The following is an 18774-nucleotide window of genomic DNA, read 5'->3' as shown; positions in this document are numbered from 1 at the left end:
GGCAGTCCGTTCCCGCCACGGTCCCCACCGGGCTTCCGGTCCCTCTAGAAAAGGTTCTTTCCGGAATTCAGAAGAGTCGCTGTCGCCCCTGGGGGTGGGACTGTCTGCGGCGTCCCCGGCGGGCGTCCGGCCTGGGAGGCGCTGGTTCATCATATGGCTCCTCCCAGGGTCAGCTTCGCATGGTGAATCATTTCTGCAGGTCCCTCCTATTTCTTATTTTCCTTTCCTTCCTTTCTCTTTCCTTCTCGTTCCTTCTTTCCTTCCTTCATTTTATCCTTTCTTTCCTCTTCCTTTCCGTCTCTTTCTTTTCTTTTTCTTTTTTTTAAAGAAAACTGCCTTTATTCAATTAGAAGCTGGAAAAATTAACTGGTACAGATAAAAAGTGTAATCAGCTGGAGAAGAGAGTGCCACCCGTGAGAACTGATGGCTCCTCTGGGAGGGAATCTGCGTACAGTGAAGATTTCTGGGAGGCAGATTACTTCTGTTCTGGGGCTGTGAGTGGCCTCGGTGGTGCTTTTACTCCAGAAAACGTTAAATGAATTGTGGGAGAAATGATACTTCCTTCAAAGATAAGTGTTCCTAACAAGAAGGAAAATAAAATGCAAGGGAACAGTGGCCGTAGAACCAGTTAGTATTGTGCGACCAGTACTTTCTCTTTTTTCCGAAGTCAGCTCCTGTGCGTGGCATTTAGAGTAACAGCCAGAGTGTTTGGGTTCCTGTACCAAATCATTCCTAGTGCGTGGTTGGGGACGTTTTGTCAACTCTCCGTGTTCCATTTTCTTCATCTACCTTATAGTAATGACAGCAGCTAGTTCATAGGATCGTAATAATTTTTTTTGAGACAGAGTCTCACTCTGTTGCCCAAGCTGGAGCACAATGGCGCGGTCTCAGCTCACTGCAACCAACTTCCACCTCCTGGGTTCAAGAGATTCTCCCGCCTCAGCCTCCCACGTAGCTGAGATTATAGGCTTACGCCCCCACACGCTGCTAATTTTGTATTTTTAGTAGAGACAGGTTTCACCATGTTGGCCAGGCTGGTCTGACTCCTGACCTAAGGTTATCCACCCACCTCTGCCTCCCAAAGTGATGGGATTATAGGCATGAGCCACTCCGTAGCTGTCATAAGCTTTTACAGGTTGATAAACTGTTGATAAATAGTGTCTGGGTCATAGTGTTTGCTGTTATAGTTATTACAGTCTGCCCCAGAGCTTTTCCTCACCTTGCTTGGACATTATGTTTTTTAGCTGGTCCTCCTGACCACAACCATCACCACCTCTCAAATATAAGTACTGTTTTATTATCTCTGTATTTTGGTAAAAGGAATTTGAAAAGAAAACAAAATTAATCAATCTTTGTCTTTAAGATCTACCAGTGCCCTAGGTTAATGGTATGGTATATAAGTTCATTACTCAAAGGAATACTTGCCTCAAAAGTATACTTGCCATCAACTGACCTCCTAACTCATGCCCTGACCCCAACCCACAACCCTCTTTTTTGTTCCCACCTTCCCAGTACCTACTATAAAGGTATGCAATCAGCGTTATTGAATGACTGAATACAAACCCCACTCCAGGAAAAAAAAAAATTTTTTTTTGAGATGGAATCTCGAGCTGTTGCCCAGGCTGGAGTGCAATGGCACCATCTCAGTTCACTGCATCCTCCACCTCCCAGGTTCAAGCAATTCTCCTGCATCAGCCTCCTGAGTAGCTGGGATTTCAGGCATCCACCACCATGCCCAGCTAAATTTTTTTTGTTGTTTTTTGTATTTTTAGCAGAGACGGGGTTTCACCATGTTGGCCTGGCTGGTTTTGAACTCCTGACCTCAAGTGATTCTCCTGCCTCGGCCTCCCAAAGTGCTAGGATTCCAGGCATGAACCACCGTGCCCAGCCTGGACATTTTTTAAAACTGAACCTAACATGCACAACACTTGAAAACTATTGAAGTTTATTCCAATTACTATTATTTTACCTACTACTCACAGATAGCTACTGAAGTTTAATTTCTGTGAGAAGTAGTTCTTTGCTCTCTCACTTGCCTTGCAAGACAGTTGAGAAACAAGCAGAAATTGGTTGGTAAACCATCAGAATAGTTGCCAGATCTTTTTTCCACAATATTAAAGTGAAAATAATCATATATGCATTTATGTTCCTCTAATTTTCTAATCATAAAATATTTTCTAATCATGCTAATGTAGAAAATTCAAGCAATAGGCTGGGCTCGGTAGTTTACACCTGTAATCCCAGCACTTTCAGAGGCCAAGGTGGGCACATCACCTGAGGTCAGGAGTTTGAGACCAGCCTGCCCAACATGGTGAAATCTGGTCTCTACTAAAAATACAAAAAAATTAGCCAGGCATAGTGGCAAGGCGCCTGTAATCCCAGCTACTCAGGAGGCTGAGGCAGAATTGCTTGAACCTTGGAGGTGGAGGTTGCAGCAAGCTGAGTTCGTGCCTTTGCACTCCAGTCTGGCAACAAGAGCAAAACTCTGTCTAAAAAAAAGAAAAAGAAAATTCAAGCGATTTACCAAAATACAGAAAGAAAGTGACAAAAAAAAAAAAAAAAAAAAAAAAAGAGAGAAAGAGGGAATGAAAACAGGTAAAGGAACAGAGAAGCCAACCTGAAAGAGCTCCCAATGGCAAAAGCTGGAAATGTTTGAGCAGCAAAGTAGCATAGTACCGGCTTATAACCCAGAAGATCAAGTTTACATGTGTTCATACTGATATAAATAATAATTGAATAAATAAATAGAGAAGGGAGAAATCTTCCTTACAGAAGAATTCAAAATTATGTATATATATATATATATATATATATATATATTCAAAAACATGCTCTTCTCTACTTACCCTGGTTGTTGTCTACTATGTGCTCTGGGTTTTGTTCACATTACATGAAACCAGTGTTTTCCCAGGCAAGCAAGCAATGTGTTCACCCATTTTATGGTTTTATTTGAAGGATATTATATTCAGTATGACCGGTTAACCGGTTATTACCTTTATATGCATATATAAAACCTTCACTAAGAAGTGAAGATTAATTCCTCTCCACCTTAGTGTGGCCTGGACTGACTGACTTCTAGAGAATACAGTATGAAGACTGGGTGCGATGGCTCACACCTGTAATCCCGGAACTTTGGGAGGCTGAGGCAGGCGGATCACCAGGTCAGGAGTTCAAGACCAGCCTGACCAACATGGTGAAACCCCATCTTTACTAAATATAGAAAAATTAGCCGGGTGTGGTGGCGCTGCATATAATCCCAGCTACTCAGGAGGCTGAGGCAGGAGAATCCCGTGAACCTGGGAGGCAGAGGTTGCAGTGAGCCAAGATCACACCATTGCACTCCAGCCTGGCAGACAGAGCAAGACTCTGTCTCAAAAAAAAAAAAAAAAAAAAAAATACAGTATGTAAAGGGGAAATAAAGTAACTACAGTGGAGAAACCTGGCAGACAACGCATTAACCAAGTGATCAAGATGAACATCACCTGCATGTCGTGTTAATATCATGGATCCCCCTGAAATGATGTGATGAGGACACTTTACTCCTGTAATATACCTTTCAGAAACCCAGAACCCTACTCTAATCATGGGGAAAACATCAGACAAACCCAAATTAAAAAGCCTTCTACAAAACACCTGACCAGAATTCTTCAAAACTGTCAAGGTTAGGAAAACCAAGAAAGGACTCAGAAACTGTTACAGATCAGAAGAGACTAAGGAGACGTGAAAATTCAGTGCAATATGGTATCCTGGATAGAATCCTGTAACAGAAAAGCACATCAGTGGGAAAACTGGTGAAATTTGAATAATGGTCTGTAGCTTAGTTAATAGTAATACCCCAATGTTAATTTCTTTATTTTCACAAGTGTATCATGGTTAATGTAAGACGTTAACAAAATTGGGTAAAGGGCATTTGGGAACTCTCCACTATCTTAGCAACTTTTCTGTAATCTAAAATTATTCCAAAATTACAAGGTTGATTTAAAAAAGAAAGGTCCAGGCATAGTGGCTCATACCTGTAATACCAGCACTTCGGGAGGCTGAGGCCAAAGGATTGCTTCAGGCCAGGAGTTTGAGACCTAGGCAGCGTGGCAAGACCCTGCTCTACAAAAAGTAAAAAACTACCTGGACATGGTGGTGCGCAGCTGTAGTTCTATGCTACTCTGGAGGCCAAGGTGGGAGGATCACTTGAATCCAGGAATTCGACCTTACAGTGAGCTATGATCATGCCACTGGACTCCATCCTGAGTGAGAGTGAGACCCTGTCTCTAAAAGGAAGGAAGGAAGGAAGGAAGGGAGGGAGGGAGGGAGGGAGGAAGGAAAGGAAGGGAGGAAATCCTAAAACACGAATAAATACACATACACATACGATGTATATTGGTGGCTCAAGCCTGTAATCCCAGCACTTTGGAAGGCGGAGGTGAGTGGATCACCTGAGGTCAGGAGTTCAAAACCATCCTGGCCAACCTGGTGAAACCCCCTTTCTACTAAACATACAAAAATTAGCCAGGCATGGTAAGAGGTGCCTATAATCCCAGCTATTCTGGAGGTCAAGGCAGGAAAATCACTTGAACCCAGGTGGCAGAGGCTGCAGTGAGCTGAGATTGTGCGACTGCCCTCCAGCCTGGGCAACAGGGCAAGACTCTGTCTCAATAATAATGATAATAAATACACATATGGCTACAATTTTTTATAAATAGGATTCATAAAATAAATGCTACCTTTTGTCTTTTTAACAGTATGTAATGGAAATTGACCAGGTGCAGTGGCTCATGCCTGTAATCCCAGCACTTTGGGAGGCCAAGGCTGAAGGATCACTTGAGGCTAGGAGTTCAAAGCTAGCCTGGCCAAAATGGCAAAACCCTGTCTCTACTAAAAATACAAAAATTAGCTGGGTGTGGTGGCACGTACCTGTAGTCCCATCTACTTGGGAGGCTGAGGTGAAGATTGCCTAGGAGGCTGAGGTTGCAGTGAGCTGAGATTGTGCCACTGCAATACAGCCTGGGTGACAGAGCCAGACCCTGTCTCACAAAACAAAACAAAAACCAAAAAAAAAGTGTAAACTGTGTAACTTTGCATATTATTGATATTTCTTCTAACGAAAACATGAAATAATTATGCATATATATATATATATATATATCGAGACAGAAATACACATATTATCACAGCCTTATTTGTAATTATATGGAAAATTTGGAAATGACTAACATTTAGGTCATTGGACATTGGCTATTTCCAAACTTGGAGTTGGGTACATAAATGAAATACTATACAGCCATTATAAGTAATAAGGTAGCTCTATTGACAGACTATTTGATGAAAAAAGAAAAGCAGATGATAAAATATCATATTATATAATTCTGTCTTGATCAGAAAAATTAGAAATCAATAGCATTACCAGCCTGAACAACATAGGGAGATCCCCATCTCTACAAAAACTAAAAATATACAAAATTAGCTGAGTGCAGTGGTATGTGCCTGTAGTATACTTGGGAGGCTGAGGTGGGAGAATTGCTTGAGCCCAGGAGATCAAGGCTGCAGTAAGCTGTGATCACAACACTGCATTCCAGCCTGGGCAAAAAGGAGCAAGACCTTGTTTCAAAACAAACAAAACAAAACAAAACAAAACAATCTTTTAGAAATAAACAGCATTACAGTGTATATATTATGTGTGAAATGAGAATATTTGTATATACCTGTGATTTAAATTTTTATGTCTTCATATATATCTAATTTTTTTTTTTTTTTTTTTTTTTTGAGACAGAGTTTCACTCTTGTTACCCAGGCTGGAGTGCAATGGCACGATCTCGGCTCACCGCAACCTCCGCTTCCTGGGTTCAGGCAATTCTCCTGCCTCAGCCTCCTGAGTAGTTGGGATTACAGGTACGTGCCACCGTGCCCAGCTAATTTTTTTTATTTTTAGTAGAGACGAGGTTTCACCATGTTGACCAGGATGGTCTCGATCTCTTGACCTCGTGATCCACCTGCCTCAGCCTTCCAGAGTGCTGGGATTAAAGGCTTGAGCCACCGCGCCCGGCCCTTTATCTAATTTTTTAACAATATATATGTCATTAACTTATCTTTATTTTAAAGTACAATATTATAACATTTATTTATATAATGCATGCAATTTGTTAAAAAAAAAGACACTTTTTTGTTTGGGAAAAATACTGAATATGAGTTTGTTTTTAATTGAACTGATCCTTTTTGTTCTTACAGCCAACACATTCCAAAATATTTTATTGACATTTACTCAAATCAGCATTTACCATCATAAATCCAGCCAGCAAGGATAAAGGAATAATATGTGATTTCTGATCTCAACTTAATATTTTTATTAAAATTTATGGCAAATATATTTCACTTGCAAGTTAATTAAGGCATTAAAATCACAGGAAATTTCTCTTGGCCACTACGACTAGGACAGAAATTTCAAAGTAGTTCCTATAAACTTAATCCAGTCAAACCAATCACTCTGAAATGCACAACTTACAATGTCCCTAGTCCATACATGCAAAGTAGGAAAAAAATCTGTTACAGTACTTTTGTATGGAAGTCAGTTTCCTTAGGTTGCTGTGAGAACCATCTGCAGACCATGTTATAATACTGAATATATGGCCAGGTGCAGTGGCTCATGCCTGTAATCCCAGCACTTTGGGAGGCCAAGGCGGTTGGATCACCTGAGGTCAGGAGTTCAAAACCAGCCTGGCCAACATGGTGAAACCCCACGTCTACCGAAAGTACAAAAATCAGTTGGGCGAGGTGGCGAGCACCTGTAATCTCAGCTACCTGGGAGGCTGAGGCGGGAGAATCGCTTGAACCAGAGAGGTGGATGTTGCAGTAAGCCCAGATTGCGCCACTGCACTCCAGTCTGGGTGACAAGAATCAGACTGTCTCAAAACAAACAAAAAACCCAACTGAACATGACTCTATTCACTAATTTAGTGGTGTAGGTAGACTCAAAAAATTAAGACTGATTTAAGGAACAGCTCAGGGCAAGTCTTGCTCACCTGACCTCCTTCTGCCCCCAAAACCCCAACAGAAGATAATGCTGATCTAGGGAACCTGAAGTGGCGCCGCCCCACAGCGAGGCCCTAGATGAGAGTTCCCGCAGGCCTTTATAAGCCTGAGTCCTCAGCCGACGACGTTCAGGGACCAGCAGGCGAAGAGCCAGGGCAGAGCGGCCCCGCCTCCAGTAGGCAGCAGAACTGGGCTTCTGGCGTCGGCCAAGATACCTCTGAGCAGTTCCGCCTCGGGCTGCGGTCTGCGCAGCCGCGGAAAGCTGCGCCCAGTTTTTCAGCCCATTGCCACGACAGCGGCGGCATGGCGGGCGCAGAGCTGAGGGCGGCGCTCGAGCAGCGGCTCGGTGCTCTGGCCATCCAAACCGAGGTCGTGGAGCACCCCGAGGTGAGGCCCCTAGGGGTGACCGCCGAGACAGGCCCGGCAGGAGCGGGGTGGGTTGCGCTGCACATCCGTCGGGCGAGGCCGCTAAGATCGGGTGTCCCGGGATTAACGTACCATGAGAACGTCGCTCCTGGAGTATTTCCCGGGTCTCAAAATAGGAAAGGGACCTCTGCAGGGACAGCAGAGAACTTCCGTCTTGGGACCATGAGGTCACTGCAAGGAAACCTTTCCTCTGGGGAGTAATTTGCTTACATTTCGTGTTGAGAACTAGCACAACATACGGAGGACTGTGCATCTTTTATCAGTCTGGGGTGTTGGTCAGGTCAGTTTGTCCACTTTTTGTGTAGATAAAATAAGCAAGTGGTTAATAGTGTGTTCAGTAGGTACAACGGATCAGGCACCATACATACAGCAGGACACTGAAGTTCAGAGTGACATTTTTTTCTGCCGTGGTCAGGTTGATCACAAAGCATGCAAAATCGCAGAAACCATCACTACCCCAAAAAGTGCTTGCCAAAATATACATGCCTGTGTTTTCATAAATGGTAACATTTGTTGTGCATTGATGTGAAGTCTTGCTTGCAACTATTAGAGAATCTCACTCTGTGTTCCAGGCTGGAGTGCAGTAGCACCATCTCCGCATACTGCAACTTCTGCCTTCAGGGTTCAAGCGATTCTCCTGCCTCCGCCTCCCGAGTAGCTGGGACTACAGGCTCGTTCCACTATGCTTGGCTAATTTTTGTATTTTTGGTAGAGATAGGGCTTCGCCATGTGGACATGGCTGGTCTCAAATTTCTGACCTCAGGTGATTCTCCCACCTTAACCTCCCAGTGAGCCACATCCCTGGGCCACTTCCAAATATTTCACAGAACCAATGTGTAACTTGAGTGGTGCAAGGACATGAAGTTTACCCAAGGCTTGAGTTAACAGTTGATAATGGCTAAATATGGTGATCTACAAAGAGTAGAGGAATATATTAGTATTCTTCACCTTCACAAATATAACATCAAAACTGTAATCATTTTCTCTAACTTTCCTCCCTTCCATATAGTCATATATTCTTCCACTTTATGTGCGCATATGCCAGATTTTCTGATGTTCTGTTTGGGTTCTTACTGCCTGCCCACTGACCTTCTTTGTGGTTATTAGTCACATGGTCTGGATGTAATGGAATGCTAAGGAATAGGAGTCCAGAACTGCTATAAACTTTGAGAACCAAAAGCTTAAATTCAAAAATAACAAAAAGCTGCTGAGGAATATTAGGACTTGGCCAGTACATGTGAATAGAAAACTAGCCGAAGAAACTGCCTGAGGTCCTGAGATGAGAAAATGAGATGGCATGGGCTTATAATTATTTGGTAACGGGCTGGAGATGGGTCTCTACCAGTGAAATTCAGGGCAATAAGCACTCCCTAACCTTGCTGTTTTCACCCAGCAAGCAAAATACGTATAAATGTGTGTATATGTATACATGCATATTAATTATTTTTAAACTTATGTGATATTTTATAGGTGTTTACAGTTGAAGAAATGATGCCTCATATCCAGCATTTGAAAGGAGCACATAGTAAGAACTTATTTCTTAAAGACAAAAAGAAAAAGAGTTATTGGCTGGTGACAGTTCTTCATGATAGACAAATTAATTTAAATGAGCTTGCCAAGCAGTTAGGTGTTGGGAGTGGAAATCTGCGGTTTGCTGATGAAACAGCCATGCTAGAAAAACTCAAAGTTGGTCAAGGCTGTGCTACACCCTTGGCACTTTTCTGTGATGCTGGAGATGTGAAGTTTGTTCTGGATTCTGCTTTTCTGGAAGGTGTACATGAAAAGGTGTACTTTCATCCAATGACCAATGCTGCAACCATGGGATTGAGCCCTGAAGACTTTCTCACATTTGTGAAGAACACAGGACATGATCCCATAATACTAAATTTTGATAAAAACAACTAATTGGGTCAATGTTTAGAATAAATTTCTTTCTAAAAGCTGTTTTTCTTATTTGTAATTTATAAAAAGCATTGTAAGTGTAAGAATATTTGGTATCCTTAGTGTGGTGACTAAACCACTTTAGGAGGAATATAGTATTTCATCTTAAAAGGGCTCCTTTTGAGACGGAGTTTCACTCTTGTCCAGGCTGGAGTGCAGTGGTACGATCTTGGCTCCTTGCAACCAAGCAATTCTTCCGTCTCAGCCTCCTTAGTAGTTGGGATTATAGGCACCTGCTACTATGCCAGGCTAATTCTTGTATTTTTAGTAGAGAATGGGTTTCACCATGTTGGCCAGGATTGTCTTGATCTCTCGACCTCGTGATCCACCCGTCTTGGCCTCCCAAAGTGCTGGGATTACAGGCTTGAGCCACCATGCCCGGCCACTAGCTTACATCTTTAGGGTGTTATTTTACTTGAAAAAAGCAAGTGGCCGGGCGCGGTGGCTCAAGCCTGTAATCCCAGCACTTTGGGAGGCCGAGGCGGGTGGATCACGAGGTCGAGAGATCGAGACCATCCTGGTCAACATGGTGAAACCCCGTCTCTACTAAAAATACAAAACATTAGCTGGGCATGGTGGCGCGTGCCTGTAATCCCAGCTACTCAGGAGGCTGAGGCAGGAGAATTGCTTGAACCCAGGAGGCGGAGGTTGCGGTGAGCCGAGATCGTGCCATTGCACTCCAGCCTGGGTAACAAGAGTGAAACTCCGTCTCAAAAAAAAAAAAAAAAAAAAAAGAAAAAGAAAAAAGCAAGTTGTAAAACAGTATGTATAAAATTATAAGTGTACATAATACAGGGAAAAAATCAAAATACAGGAATATATTGTTGAGGCCAGGTGCAGGGACTCCCACCTGTAATCTCTGCTTTGGGAGGCCAAGGCAGGAGGGAGGATCAGTTGAGGCCAGGAGTTCCAGACCAGCTTGGGCAACAAAGTGAGAGACCCCCATCTCTACAAAAAATTGAAAAATGGGCCAAGTGTGGTGGTTCACTTGTGTAGTCTTAGCATATTGGGAAGCTGGATCACTTAAGCCCAGGAATTCAAGGCTACAGTGAGCTAAGAACACAGCGCTGCACTGCAGCCTGGGTGACTGTGAGACTTTGTTTCTTAAAAGCCAGAGTCTTGATAGTGGTTATTTTTGGGAAATGGGGATTAAAGAATAACTCCCCAGCAAGATAATTAAACATGGGGGCAAAGGTAAACACTTTCCATTATTGGAGTTTGTTTATTAAACTAGTGATTTTTTTCAGTGAAAAATAATCAACTTTCTATGAAAATATCTTTATTAAATTTTAATCCAGAAAAACAACTAGGGGTGGAATATGTTATATCATAATCACTGTACTATTAAAGTTACAGGCCAGGTATGGTGGCTCACGCCTGTAATCCTAGCACTTTGGGAGGCTGAGGTGGGTGTATCACCCAAGATAAGGAGTTCGAGGCCAACATGGTGAAACCCAGTCTCTACTTAAAATACAAAAATTAGCCAGGCATGGTGATGTGTGCCTGTAGTCCCAGCTACTTGGGAGGCTGAGGCAGGAAAATGGCTTGAATCCAGGAGACAGAGGTTGCAGTGAGCCGAGACTCTGCCACTGCACTCCAGCCTGGGTGACAAGAGTAAGACTCTGTCTCAAAGAAAAAAAAAAAAAAAAAGTTAGATTTATAGGCTGGAGTGGTCAAATTCCTTGTTCAACTCTTTCCTCCCTTTCTACTACTACACTTAACTAGTCTTAACAAAATATTACATTCAAAAATATAGTAGTGGAATATACATTACGCTATTAAGGATTCAAGGCCAGGTGTGGTTAGGCCTGTAATCCTAGCACTTTGGGATGCCAAGGGTGGGGGAAGAATGCTTGAGCCCAGGACTTCAAGACTGGCTTGGGCAACATGCTGAAACTCTGTTGCTACAAAACATGTAAAAATAGCTGTGCACAATGGTAAGCACCTGTAGTCCCAGCTACTTGGGAGGCTGAAGTGGGAGGATTACCTGAGCCCAGGAAGTCCAGGCTGCAGTGAGCAGTGATCCTGGCACTACACTCCAGCCAGGGTGACTGGGTGAGACCCTTTCTCCCCACCCCGCCAAAAAGGATTTATTTAGTCTTTGTTCAGAGGTTATTGTGAACATGCAATTAGCCAGGCATGGTGGCATATCCCTGTAATCCCAGCTACTCTGGAGGCTGAAACAAGATGATCACTTGAACCCAGGAGTTGGAGGTTATAGTGAGCCGAGATTGTGCCCACTGCACTCCAGCCTGGGTGACAGAACGAGAATCTGTCTCCAAAAAAAAAAAAATATATATATATATATGTGAACATACTTGTCCAAGTTTCTTCTGTCCTCTAGGCTACAATGAAGTTTTACTCATCCCCTTTCAGTATGTCATCTGAGAGCATAAAATTGCAGGAAAATCTGAAGTCATCTGTTACATAAAAGCTAGTTCAAAAAGAAAAAAATTGATTTTTTTTTTTTTTTTTTTGAGACGGAGTCTTGCTCTGTCACTAGGCTGGAGTGCAGTGGTACTATCCCTGCTCACTGTTAACTTCCGCCTCCTGGTTCAAGCTATTCTCCTGCCTCAGCCTCCTGAGTAGCTGGGATTACAGGCGCCTGCCACCACACCTGGCTAATTTTTGTGTTTTTAGTAGAGATGGGGTTTCAACATGTTGGCCAGGTTGGTCTTGAACTTTTGACCTCAGGTGATCCACCATGCCTGGCCCAGTTTGACATTTTTTAAACCTCACTTAAACAAAATCCTTCATTAGTGGTGTGAGGATCTGATGTAAGCTATTCCTCTTCTTGTGGTCATGAAAATTCTAGTATTTCCTTCTGGTACAATAAAATGGGATTGTCTTTTGTTTCTGTTTTTGTTTTTTTCTGAAATGGGATATTCTTTAAAGAACCACATTTTCCTAAGTTTGATCATTCAGAAAACAGTTTCCACTTGGTAGAAATATTAATACTTAATTTGTACCAAGTTGTATTACTAAAAGGCAAAATAAAAGTAATGATAACTTTATTCTAAGGTTCTTATTAGTTTTTACATACTCTGTATTCTATTTCTAACACAAAGTAGACATTTTAGGTTGCTTTGCATATGAAATGAAGGTACTAATGAATACACAGAAATTAAGCGCCAAGGTGCTTAATTGGTCTAATTACCCTCCCCACCCTTTTTTTTTTTTTTCCCTTGAGAGTCTTGCTCTGTCACCCAGGCTGGAGTCCAGTGGCTCTATCTTTGCTCACTACAACCTCCGTCTGCTGGGTTCAAGCAATTCTGTCTCAGCCTCCCAAGTAGCTGGGATTACAGGCTCCCGCCACCATGCCCACCTTGCCCTCCCCACCTTATGGCGAAAACAGGCCAGGAAAAACTGACTTGCCCAAGGACAAGGCCAGTTGCCTTTTTGTCTCCCAAAGTCTGTAAGTTAGAATGAGAGATTAATTTGTGCAGTCTATTAGATTATATTTAAACCTATTTTGGGATTGATAAAATTGACAGACTCTCTCCAAACCTCTAATACTTACTCCAAAAGAATTACAACACAATCAACTAAACAAGTTTATGGGTTACATCTGACAATAATTCTCTATCGAAAAGGGAAAGGAATAAAATAACACTTGGCTAAAATTGTATCATTTTAAAATGATTACTAACCACTTGTTACAAAAATCACCTCTTGTTTTTATTTTTTTATATTAGTTTGATATGTGAATGTTAATCCAACTTCATTTTTGAAGGAGAAACAAAATGAAAAATGTTTTTTAAAAAACAATCAAACAGTGATGTCTCTTGTCATGAGTTGGATACCTGTGACTGACATCAGGTATTGCTAAGTAATAAACATTTTGCCATTCAACTCTAAATCCCTTATTAGCATTAGTTTTAAAGGAAATGTTACAGCTTTTATATTATTTGATTTGCTATTTAATAACAGTTATAAGTACACTGGTAGACAATGAAAAAGAAAACCCTTAATAGAAAAGAAAAAGACAATTTAAAATCAGAGTTTGTTGAAGGGTGTTATAAGTGCAACTTTATCCATATGCATTCCTTTTAAGGCATTTTCATTGTCCAAATATCTCAACATGTACATCAAGGTTTATATATAAAATGGGCTCCTTTTGTATTAATTCAAGAATTAAAGAAAAAAAATACATCTCAGGACTAAGTGTAGCTGAAAAGAAAAACACAAAAATTCACTTTTCTCACAAAAAGTAAGATACAAAAGTCATTTAGCATACATTATTACTCCCCACTGTAATTCCACATTTGGTACAGTACCTTTTTCATTTCCTGACATAAACCATTAAGACAGCACAGGCTGTAGTACTTCATTGTGAGATGGCTACAATTCTATAATATGCACAGTGATTTTAAAAGAGGCTTTTAATATGCCTTGCATGAAAGGTGCTACATACAAACCTGTTTTGTGAACTCTTTGGTAACCATCAATTCAAAAATTTGGACAAAAGCATTTCCATGTGGCCAGATCTGAAGCACATTATTGGAGCTCTGCGCCAAAGGTATCACCCTGTATATTGACTCTTCAGTTTCTTTAGGGGTTTAGGTGTTGATTTAGAATAGAGCCAGATAATTTAAAGCATGTCAGGCCCCAGTTAGGAAAATGAAAATGGCTCCAATTAGTTTCCAGTTGGCTTTATTATTGTTTGGCAGAAGAAGTTTAAGGAAAGAGTGGCTTCCTATAAAATTTGTTTCTCAAGGTATATTGGAGAAAGTAAAATATTCATGTGGTTACTACTATCTAATCTTTTCTTGAAATGGTATGAAAATTGTGAAGAATATAATTGAGATTATTCGTATTTTTCTAGTCTTAATGTGTTCCCTTGGTTGTCTCTTTAATTGTTCCTTCTCAGGATCAGCCTACTTTACAGGCTGTTCTTGAGCATTTTCTGCTTGAAGCACTAATGTGCTTAACCCAGCATGTTCTCTGTTTTGGGAAATTAGTGTTCTGGAGAGGTCAAGCTGTGGTATCATTCACCTTCATTGGGCTACCTCACCACTCATTAAATTTCAGCTTTTCATTAATTGTTCTGGGATGTATTCTAGTTGTGCAAATTAGATGCTAGCCAATATAAATCTAAGTTACCCACTTACTGTATTTAGCCATAACATAATTTCTGTGTTTACTTTTATCCACCTAAAAATGGATGTACATTTTTGACATGCAAGTGTCTCTAGACTGCTCTGACACCTATTATCAATGAATCCAGGGAGTTATGACAGAGAGAATGTTTCAGAGTCTACAGAATAGGTTTTAAATATTTCTGTTGTATATTATTTGTATGTTAGTAAGAATTCTTTGTATTTACATTTACATAGCACCTTTCATCCAAGAGTTTCAAAATCATTTATTATTAATAGCATTTGGTGGTAAAACCTAAGTTATCAGTGGCAATGAAGTACCTAAGTAAGTTCAAGTTCTTGAAGTTCCATTTCAATTTAAACATACTCTCTTTTTTATTGATGGTCTTTTGGAAAATAGACTATGAACACAACATTGCTACTGGTCTACGAGAGAGAGAGTGAGACAGAGAGAGAGAGAGAGAGAAGGGGAGATAGAGAGAGGGAGGGAGAGAGACTTTTCTCATGGTTACTGGGTTAGTGATGAAACCCACAACTCATAAACCACACACTATGGAATATGGAATTATTCCAGAAAGTTCTTTAGAGCTGGTAATGAAAGCCTAAGAAGTGCACTCTTAAAATTTTAAAAAGTCAGTATCTTTCTCATTTCAGACCTTGAAGATTACCAATATTGATGTTAAATAATGAATTTGCATTAATGAGTATCAATGTATTTTTTGATTTCATAAGAAAATAAAACTGTGATATAAAATTGGAACTACTAAAAAATTGATGTTTCCCTGGATTAACTAAATCTGTTTTTTTGTGCTTCTTCCAAATGTTTAAAGGTAACAAATGCATACAAAAATTTCAAAAGTACCAATAATAGTTATCAACTTTAATGTAATATTATAAAGGAGAAAAACAAAAAGTCATTAATAAATGATAGCCTTAATTATAAATGAGTTTCTGGCAAAATGCAGATCATAGTAAGTTATTTACATTATTTTTGCCATAAGAAAACTTCTTAAGCAATAGTCAGCTCTCAGGTTAAAAAAATACACACACATACATAACCCAATACCAAAGAAAAGAAATGAGTTAAAGCACAATAGCTTTATCCTAGGAATGCTATTTGCTGGAAAACCATCTTACTAAAAAAGTTTCAGAAAAACACTCTTTACTTTGGATTAATGTATGCATGCTTAGTGTTGCTTAATGGGGAATGTAGAAAGGTTAATATCCCTATGAATTTTTTATAACTCCTATTTCATTATGGATTTTTCAGATTTATCTTATGAACTGAATTTGTTTTGCATCAAAATAATTGGCTTTAAGGAAAAAAAAAAGTACCAACACATGCAGTCTGCTAACGAAATAAGGCTCTGACATGCCAAAACAATTCTCTCTGTATCTTGCTATATAATACATTCCACAAAATACTACAGCATTTAATTTAGATTTACACAACTAAATATAAATGGCTAGATTTTGGCTAATACTTAGCAGAAGCATTAAGCAAACATGGATAAATTCATAAAACAAATGATGAAAAGAGTAGATTGTTCTTCGAGTACTTCTTTAAACACTTAATTTTAAAACACTTGGTCCTTAGCGAGAGATCGTCCTTTATTCAGTAGATCTTAACAGTACAAGGTACAGTAAGTCCTAAAATCTTTTAAAAATTTTGGCAGTTGAATCCAGTAGTGCTCCTTGATTCAAGGAATGAAGGTTTGTATTTCTTGCCTGCTCTATTCACGAAGGACTGTTAAAAGTCTCCTTAAAGATTTTTAAAAATGATTCCTATAGTTGCTAGGTGTCTTGTTACTTCAGAAATAAAGGCTTCATACTGAGAAACTGAAGGACACTTTTCTCTCTGTATTTAGTTGGAAGGTAGAAAGAAGAAAGAAAATATAAGAAAAGCTTGAAGATAAGAGATACAAAATACAGAGCAGCCACTATTAAGAACAGCATGCACCAGATATTTCTATAAGAATGAGAATGACAGAAAATCAGAGATAATTTTTGAGTGGGGTTTATCATAGAAAATGTATTTAGTTTAATCTCATCAATTTTCAAGACAACTGTGGGAACTTGTATTCCTATCGCAAAAGAATTCAAACTAAAAAAGTAATTTGGAGAACATAATTCACTAGTAAAATTATATGTAAAGTGAGAAAAAAAAATACTTGTTCCCTGCGCTAAGTAAAAACCTATGGCAGCCAACTAATACTGCTTCACTAGTAAGTAGGACAGAAAGTCAATGAATTAAGCAAGCAATAGTTACATCTGTTAATGCAATATGCACTTGTTTCATACTTAATTTGGTTAGTTTGTATAAATGAGACTAATCTCATTTACATTTTAAGCAGGAAACTCACCACTTGGCCCACATGTCATGTAGTGGGTAACAGAATTAGGAGCTTTGTTGCTCCCTAGACCTGATTTTTGAATTTCTGCTTTCTTGTACTTTGTCCACATCTGCAGGAGAAAAGCATTTCATGTTATTTAGTCAAAGATTGAACAAAATACAATTCAGAAGACAAGAAATGCACTCTCACTGAGTAGGGAAAGGAGAAGGAATCTGTAACTGTCTGGGAAAAATATTAATCTCACAGGCATCTCAACACTTAAAGATTGATTTTTATATTTTAAAGCTGTAAGTAATATTCCTAGGAAAGCTACAATTTAAAAAAAAAAAAACTGTAAAAATTACATTTTCCCCCCTTAGTGCTAGATAGCATTATTTACTATGTTTATTTACTAAATGATCACCATACAGTTTTAAAGTAAACATAATCTTGCATGCAGTAGCAAAACCATCTGGAATGAAATATTCGTATTATTTACTAAGAAAACCAGGGTTTGATACATATTTATAGGCAAATAATGTTCCTCCTTACATTGGTTATAGCTAAAATTGCTTTGGTCAAAGGGGATGCAGTACATAATAATATGTTTATGTCACACAAATCAACGGGTATAATTTCCAGAAACCTAAACCAGGAATATTGAAAGCTCCAGCTTCATCATTTATAAAATTAGGGTACCGAATATTTGAATAGTTTTACAAAGAATCCTTTGGTAAACTGTAGACTATTTATGGAGGTGTCTTAGAGGAAATAAGTGCAACTGCTCAATTGAGTCAGAGTTGTTTTACTTTTACTTCAAATGAAATTAGTTTTTTTTAAAATTTGGGGCATCTATGTAAGATTTCACTTACAGAAAGTGTTATGAGGGAATTTTATGTCTCCACAGCAGGTAATGATTTCTAAAGTCTAGACTGTATTTTCCAACAGTCCTCAGGACACATGGGCATGGTATATATTTGTCTTACAGGCACAGTGTATTAAAAAACAAAAAACAAAAAACAACATGCTGCCTATATATGTATAGCCATTGGGGTAGGAAATAGTTCTTTCCTGTAAGTCTAATTTTGTAAAATAATCACATGGTTTTTAATATAATAGCATGTGACTTCTCAATGAATTTTGAATGAATAATATTTTAAATTGTTATGGTCAGATTTATGATATCGAAATAGTTGAAATAGCTGTGAAATAATCTTTGACTCAATATGGAAAATAAATAACACTAATTATAACATTTGCATCATATATTGCCCCATTTAATCTCAACTATATTTATCATTAAGTTTTATTACTAGCTTATGAAAAAACAAAAGGGAAAATATTAGCACCAAATACATTTCAAATGTTAGGACTGACTGCACAGTAATTAACAATAAAACAGAAGATGCAAAAAGTACATTAGGTAGTACTAAAATATGAAAATCTTCTGATTGTGTTCATTTGATTACATGCACCAGAACCTTTTTTTTTTTTTTTTTTTGGTAATAGCTATAAGGAAAAAAATTATGATTATAAAGGAGAAATTTCACTAGGCAAATATTCTCTATAGATTTTTTTTCTTTGTCCCAGTTATTAACAACTTAATACAGTAACAACAAGTATAACATAATTTTATCCCCACATGGTCACATTTCAAGGCATTCCTTCCAGGTGCCAGGCTGTGTCATTATCAGTAATATTTAGGCTAAATCAAAATGGCAAAAACGTTCCAGAGAGAGCACTAAGATGTATTCCTCTCAAAGTAAATGGATCAGGGTTATGGTTTTTTTTTTGTTTTTAGCATTCTGGAAGTTCAGAGATTCAAATTTAGCTAATCAGCTTTAAAAGTACTATGAACAGAAGAATAAAAGTTTTTTGCACTAGAGTCGAAGTTTAAAAAAAAAAAATATATATATATATATATTTTTTAGCTAAAGAGTTTGTTTTTATTCTTT

The 18774-nt window shown here is 39.1% G+C and overlaps 2 protein-coding genes across 8 annotated transcripts in view; one reads left to right on the top strand and one right to left on the bottom strand.

Moving 5' to 3' along the window:
• The first annotated feature begins 7044 nt into the window (after positions 1-7044).
• LOC101028125 (prolyl-tRNA synthetase associated domain-containing protein 1) lies at positions 7045-9386 on the top strand. The gene is made up of 2 exons (XM_003922729.4): positions 7045-7407; positions 8917-9386. Exons 1-2 carry the CDS (start codon positions 7099-7101, stop codon positions 9349-9351), a joined length of 744 nt encoding a protein of 247 aa, XP_003922778.4. The 5' UTR covers positions 7045-7098; the 3' UTR covers positions 9352-9386.
• Positions 9387-13040: 3654 nt separating this feature from the next.
• Positions 13041-18774, bottom strand: part of CCDC88A (coiled-coil domain containing 88A) — a 122578-nt gene continuing 116844 nt past the window's right edge. For all 7 annotated transcript variants that reach the window (XM_010333587.3, XM_074399966.1, XM_074399959.1 and 4 more), the window contains 2 exons: positions 16850-16949; positions 13041-16344 (listed from right to left, as the gene is read on the bottom strand). In XM_010333587.3, the coding sequence (XP_010331889.1) occupies positions 16885-16949 (65 nt within the window). In that variant the 3' untranslated portion in view covers positions 13041-16344; positions 16850-16884. The remainder of the gene's footprint in view (positions 16345-16849; positions 16950-18774) is intronic.

The sequence above is a fragment of the Saimiri boliviensis genome, chromosome 1 (genome assembly GCF_048565385.1).
Source record: "Saimiri boliviensis isolate mSaiBol1 chromosome 1, mSaiBol1.pri, whole genome shotgun sequence".
Classification (NCBI taxonomy): domain Eukaryota; kingdom Metazoa; phylum Chordata; class Mammalia; order Primates; family Cebidae; genus Saimiri; species Saimiri boliviensis.
The sequence above is the reverse complement of the archived record's forward strand: the minus strand, read 5'-3'. Positions and strand labels throughout refer to the sequence as shown.